At 35.5% G+C, this 7,356-nt stretch overlaps 1 protein-coding gene across 1 annotated transcript in view; it reads right to left on the bottom strand.

Annotated features, from left to right (window-relative positions):
* Positions 1–487: 487 nt before the first annotated feature.
* LOC135155283 (serine/threonine-protein phosphatase 6 regulatory ankyrin repeat subunit B-like) overlaps positions 488–7,356 on the bottom strand; it is a 30,583-nt gene continuing 23,714 nt past the window's right edge. Inside the window, exons 12-13 of the mRNA XM_064104222.1 lie at positions 6,443–6,769; positions 488–2,072 (exon numbers count right to left, since the gene is read on the bottom strand). Of these exons, the coding sequence (XP_063960292.1) occupies positions 6,469–6,769 (301 nt within the window). The 3' untranslated portion in view covers positions 488–2,072; positions 6,443–6,468. The remainder of the gene's footprint in view (positions 2,073–6,442; positions 6,770–7,356) is intronic.

Raw genomic sequence — 7,356 nt, 5'->3', positions numbered from 1 at the left:
ATGATATGATTATGGTTCACATGGAGGTGCAGTGCCATGAAGTGTGGTCCAAAGTCAAAATTCGAAAGTTGCAAAATGACACAAAATTGAAAGTCACTGTTCTTTTTTTTTTCCTGTGGTGATGAACGAGTTTCTCAGCGGTTTCTTTTGTTTTTATGCACCTTAACATCAACATTAACATAGAATCAAACACACCTCTGCACAAGGAAACACATATCAAATAAACATACATGGGTATTTCACAGGGGCCGCGGAAACGGAGGGGCGGGGGGGGGGCTTCAGCCCCCCCACTTTTTCCAAAACCGTGTACAAAAACGTAAAAGTTACCATTATGATTGTGATTTTTTGCATGGTCCGCACCCCCACACTTTTGTCTCAGCCCCCTCCCCACTTTCAAAACTGTTCCGTGGCCCCTGTTTCAAACCACGACTCAAACCCTACATAAACCACAAAAACTGTTAAAATGAAGAAGCAGGGGCTTGATTTGTCATGAATGGATTTTCATCTCTATTGACACAGACAAAAGAATCATGTCCTTTATTGACCCTTCATGACTATTTCTGCTCGTTTTGCAGCTTTTCAATTCGGACCTCATCCATCACTTTTGAATCCGGCTTTTTTTGTGATGGCATGATCATAATAGGCATGGTATTATTTTAAAGAGAATTAAATGATCTTTTGAATGATATTAAATATCCATTCTGTAAAAGTTGGAGTTGGGAGAAATTAATGGCCAAATTCAGATTTCCAAACTTTTTTGGAGGGATTTATACCATTTAACATCATGAACATAGCAATACTACGTATTTCAAAAAAATAAATAACAAAAATAATAAACTTCATACATTTCTGAGTATTGCCATTGTTATTTTTTTGTTAAGTAATATCTTATTGGGTCCTATATTAGCTATTAAACTACGTATATTCAAATTACACTAATAATATCTTCATTCACTGCAATATAATCGTAATTATAACGTATCCATGATAAAAACAACGAATATCCTCTTCAGTTATGATACATATATAATGCATTAATTTCTAAGATAAACTTGGCATAGAACAGGCACTTCATCTGGTTAATTGCAATTTCCCCAAAAAATATTTTCGTGTAAATCGCGATGTAAAAAAAATGATATCTGCTGGAAGGATATCACTATAAAAAAGTGCAGACATATCAATTACTAAGACAAACATATCATAATAATTATGTTTAACTATCTATTACACAAAATATATATTCGTGTAAATTGGCTTCGCGATAGAGAAAACTTAGATATATGATGGAAGGATATCAGTATCAAAACACACAGTGCACACATATCTATCAAGAAGGCATAAAACATTCCCATTTATTTGAATAAAGGACCGTCGATTAAATGCCGTGCTCACAGGCATAGGTGCTGAGACCGGAGATCGAACCCCGGACTTTCCTGTGTATAATCAGGCGCCTTAGACCACTCGGCCACAGCACCTCCATCGGAACCTCACTCTCAATATACTAAGATATATCTCCTTATACAATTTGATTAACATTATATATCAATAAGTAACACCTACAATGGAGAAATAACATGTCCTGCTGCTGACTTTTTGTACATTGGAACAACAAAATAAAAACGTCGTAATATTGCGAAATAAGAATTATGTACATTTTTGGATATAGCAATACTTGATTTAACCTCATACTCAGTGGAGTAACTGAAACCCACAGTTGTGTTCTGAAGTTAGCGATCCCCACCATGAAACACACTCCTTCATGCAGAGTGCTGAATATAGATGATATTATACAATGTTCGGCGAGCCCAGAGAAACAAACTTTATTGAATGTAATATTTCATCGCCTGACTTCGCAGCTAAACATCTAAAACATAAATATGTTGATTTCTGGAGGGTTTCACTGACTTTTAAACACAACTTTATCCACACGATATAAACATAGTAAAAATTTAATTTCATTTACACCTATAAATTATGTATACGACTTCTCTTCTTGAACCTAGGCATCACAACACACTTCTCTGGGTAGAAATTGCAGGGTTGGATGGTGGGCCTAATATGTACTCTCAAACCTTTTAAAAAAAATAATGACAGAAATTATTCAGGATCTTGTATCATCGATAATTGAGCGAAATATTTTAGACAATCTGAATATCAGAATGTGGCTAACCACATTGACAATGTTGACATATTTAATACTCAACGTTAGGGTTGCAAAGGGCTGGAAACTTTCCCGAAATTTTGGAAAATTTCCATGGAAAGTTTCGGGAATTTTTGGAATTTTCGGGAATTTTCATTTTTTTAAAAAAAATTATAAATTTTGATTTTAAATACAAAATTATAAATTGATATCCTAAAATATTATATTTTCCATTTGTATTTATCCTATTCTTCATTCTTTAATTGGCCATGGTATAAAATATTCATCAAACTGTACATAAATGCATTATAGTATATGTATATGTAGTAACATGATGGAGCATTATGTACAAAATAAAGCTTTTCAATTCAACATGAAAAAAATAATACTTTGCATTACACTTTTTGCATTTTTCTTTAAATGTCAGTGTTTTTTTTATGTGAGAAGCTGCCATTATATAATAGCATGCTATTAAATTGCCCCCTACATGTAGTCTGCATGCACAGACCCTTATTGAAACTTTGATCCACAAGTTGGACTTCACACAAGACTAGCAAAAATACAACTTTCTGTTGAACAAAAGGACCTTCTGTACACAAGTCATTGGCAGAAACCTTAGGCTGCTTATTCAGACCACTTTCCTAGAGTGAAGGGTTTCCCTTGTCTGCTGTGCAAAGCCTTCACTCCAGTTAAGGGTCTGAATGTGCAGCCTTCTCATGCCTTGTGTACTGAAGGCCCTCTCGCTCAGGAAACAGCAAGATTTTATGTGCTAGTCTTTGCGTGGAGACCCACTTTTTGATCAAAGTTTCAATCAGGGTCTGTGCCTGCAGACTAGGATTGCACAGCAGACTAATCCCACCAGCAGCTATGGCACTGGCGTGAGTCTAAAAATGGGGGAAATCAGGTCCAGGAACAAAAAATGTTATATTACTAATTTATTTCTGAGATGCCCCCCTCCATCCCCCAAAACATGGGGGGGGCAAGAATTAACAATATTATAATGGGTGACTTTTTAAAAACAATCAAGATGAAGAATTTTTCGCAAAGGGAGAAAAAGCTGCACTATTAAAGTTTGTTGACCTCAAATGATCTTTGACCTTGATTGAGATTGAAAAACTGTTTTATCAATTTCATATCTTTTGTGACATGACAATCTCATATCAGTTTTATTTAATTTGATCTAGTATTTTAAGAATACTATGTTTATTTCTAAGAGGGTTAACTGAACTGAAGTTAACTTTAAGCTTGAACCAGAAAACTGTATACTCATCAAATTAACGCTGCAAACAGCACCAAGTTCTCACTTCTGCTATGCAGAAATAAATGAGAAATAAATAATATAATAATGCTAATAACAACAATAATGTCACAATTATTATTAATAATGATTATCATCTGCAAAAAGATGAGAATATCCAAGAGGCTTTTGTGTAAAGCATTTGCAGTGTACATGTACTGCCATCGCACATACTTTTGCTTGAAACTTGCTGACAAAGCACAATGAAGCATCATCCGCCAGGGCAATCCTTTCAATTCCTGTATATAAATATCAGATAATTGCTATTTTTGAAAATTCCCAACATTTCTTGAAAATTCCCAACACTTCTTGAAAGTTGCCAAAAATTCCCAAAATTCCCAATAAATTCCCGTTTATTCCCATGGAAAGTTTCCACCGCGAAAATTCTCGGGAATTTTGCAACCCTACTCAACGTTCAATACATGCAATGAAATATTCAGTAGCGATGTATTGGGAAATACTTTATTTCGGATACTTCAGCATAATCATACATACACAATAATTTTCTGATTACAAACTTAATAGAAATCATGCAGTAAAATGATTTTGTGTGTGTTCATGAATAATGCAAACTGACGATATTTTTAACCGCATACACGGGCAAAGACCGGTGTGTTGGCTCAGTTGGTATGTATAGAGCATGCGCTCGGGAGTTCAAATCCCGGCCGCGTCAAACCAATAGAAGTTTAAAGATGGGAGTTGCTGCTACATTTTATGGCGTTCAACATTTAAGGGATAGATCCTCGTCGATCTGGCGCTGTACAGCGGTGATCAATTGTGAAAAGCAAATTTTTGGAGTGCATCATTTCATGTATATGTCGAACAATAAATAGGGATTGAATGTTTTTAATTTCATAGCGAATTTGGTCTCAAATGATGCGCAAGACGTCAACGTAAAAACTTTCAAATGGACATCAAATACGATGTCCATTGACCCTAAAATGACATTTGACCTTAATTGTGTGACCAAAGACTTGGTGAGCACGATCATACTTGATTACCCTTATATTCACATTTCATGAACTAGATCCATAAACTTTCAAAATTATGATGGCAGTTCAATAAATACTCCCGAGACGGCTAAAGTTCATTGTCCTTAAATGACCTTTGACCTTGGTCATGTACGAGAAACTCACACAGGATGCTTGATTACTCTTATGTCCAAGTTTCATGAACCAGATCCATAAACTCTAAGAGTTATGTTGGAAATCAACAAACAACCACACCTTGGCTAAAGTTCATTTGCCTAAAGTTTATGAAACTTGGACATAATGGCTTTCAAGTCAGAAGTCATTTAGGGTCAATGAACTTAGGTCATGTTGGGAGAATCAACATCAAAATATTGGTGGATCACGGATTATGGTTAAGATTTGATGTTGACGAGGCCGCCATCGGAAATGAAAACCATTAAATATACAGTACGTATCAAAAAAAGTTTACACTTAGAAAAAAATCCTGTAAAATTATACATTTGTAATATCCTGAAGATTTTTCCACAATTCAACATTGGTACAGATCCATTTAAACAAATGTCGTTATAACTGTCAAAAAAAAATCCGCTACAGTGAGCACCACTTACTTTTGAAAAGTTAGCGAAAAATGATTTGCGCAGAACTTTGAAATAGTTATGTGAATAAAAGTAAACATTAATCATGAAGAACACGTGGAATTTAGCTGGGAAAATTGATTTGAAAATATCTTTTACCCTTTTTAACTTGTTTCCTTGCCCAAAATACTTCGAAAAGTGCATTGCGCTCCACCCTCCCCCACACACCAAGGCCATCGTGACGATATTTGCTTTACACTGAGCTGTGATTTACATGAAATAGCTAGGGCTTGATTTTAATTTTGTTAGTCATGAAATGGCTAGGGCTTGATTTTCATTTTGTTAGTCATTGTCAAGCTTGGAAAAAGTGTGGAGAAACAAGTTATACATAAAAAAATGAAATGTAAAGCCATTTCAAATGATAAAAACTTAGTGAAAAAATGCTGGACATGTCCTTTTGTTCAGATTCAGCTATGTCCTAAGATCCAGCTGGCACAAAAAGGGTAAAGGTTGTGCTTACCAAGCGTTGAAACTTCAATTTGGGTGGCAAAATTGTTTCAAAATGCTTGAATGTATCCGTTTTATTTCAACTGACTAAAAGTGCAAGGGAAATGTATGAGAAATGTTTCGCAGGGTAAGTTTGATTTCGCCCTTTCCCCTTGACACAGCGTGAAAACGAGCATTTCTGCGCAAACAAATTTCTGTGAGCTTTACAAAACTGGACAGTACTCACTGAAGTGTAAAATTTTGTCATAAATTTTACTTTTATTGGATAGATGAGACCCGAACCCAAGAATATATGTGAAAAAAAATACCCACATGTTGTATATGTTTTAATTCCCAGGGCTTTTTCAAAGTGTAAACTTTTTTTGATACGCACTGTATATGTAGAGATCCATTAAAATTGGAGGCTGAATCTCCAATGCCCTTTGACCTCAGTCATGTGACCTGAAACTCAGGCAAGATGTTTGGTAATACTTGATCCATATACATTCTAAGTTATGATGATATTTCAAAAACTTCACCTTTCGTTAAGATTTTGATGTTGATTCCCCCAACATGGTCTGAATTCATTGACCTTAAATGACCGTTGACCTCGGTCATGGACCTTAAACTCTGGCAGGATGTTCAGTAATACTTGAAAATCATTATGTCCAACATCTAATCAAATAATCAAAGATTAAGTTATGATGGAAATCAACGAACGACCCCAACGTGGCAACAGTTCATCGACCTAGTTCATGAAACACGTTGATTTCCATCATAACTTAATCTTTGATTATTAGATTAGATGTTGTCGACGCTATCGTCAGAAAAGTGGCGCCTATAGGCTCGCTCTGATATGCAGGCGAGACAAAAATCATATTGTGTAGGCCTAGGGATCCATTAGAATTGGAGGCTTAATCTCCAATTTGAGACACATTTAGGACAAATAATTCAATATCTTTTAATTACTTACTTGTTGGTTAGGGTCACGTTGGCTTATCATTGCTTATCGACACCCAGGAGCTCGTCAGCCAAACGAACGTTATCGATGTCAATAAGGGCTTGCCTCAATAGTTCACGTTTGTTTAATATCATTTTTTTTCGTTTCACCCATGCACGGAGCATCTGTAGCGTGCCCATGTATGATCCATTCCTGTTATTCTCTAAGTATGATTCTATTTCTGACGGTTGAAATTCCAGTTCACAGCCAAGTTCATCGACGTCCTGCATTTTGTTGACCTGCTTAGCAATTTTCCTCAGAATGCCATCGAAATCCTTCTCAGACTCTTCCCTTGGTGCTCTACAGAAAATAAAGGAAATAAACTTCGAAAATTATGAAGATGATAATTGATGGCGATGATGTTTAACGATGATGATAATGACTGCAGCGATCATTATTCTCTGATTATTTGCCAACACTTATATACATACAGTTTTTGGTCACATAAAGGATACATTCCTCTGCCAACGTCAAAACAATTATCGAAAGATAATATAAAGCACGAGACAACTTCTAACTCGGTTTGAAAATAATAAAGAACGGCTGAAGCTTTGATGAGGAACCGATATTGAGAAAAAATATATTTAAATATCATCGAATATGGTTATTTTATCTATCCAGGTTTATTTTTCATCTGCCGACTAAAAAAATCGAATAAATAATCAAACATTCAAATGTTCGAAAGCTAGTGACCTCTAGCGGAAATGTTACTAATTTCCTCCAAGAAGGGTCTTTGAGCAATCATCTTCATCAATCATCAATCATCTTCATGCTTTTGTTATGTGCCATTTTGATTTTTGTAATAGCTTGCATTTTGGTCTTCCGTCTCGTCAAATTCAAAGATTACAGCTCGTTCAAAATTCAGAAGCGCGACTCGTAACACGAAC

This window comes from Lytechinus pictus, chromosome 8 (genome assembly GCF_037042905.1).
Source record: "Lytechinus pictus isolate F3 Inbred chromosome 8, Lp3.0, whole genome shotgun sequence".
NCBI lineage: Eukaryota > Metazoa > Echinodermata > Echinoidea > Temnopleuroida > Toxopneustidae > Lytechinus > Lytechinus pictus.
This window is presented reverse-complemented; position numbering and strand designations above follow the sequence as displayed.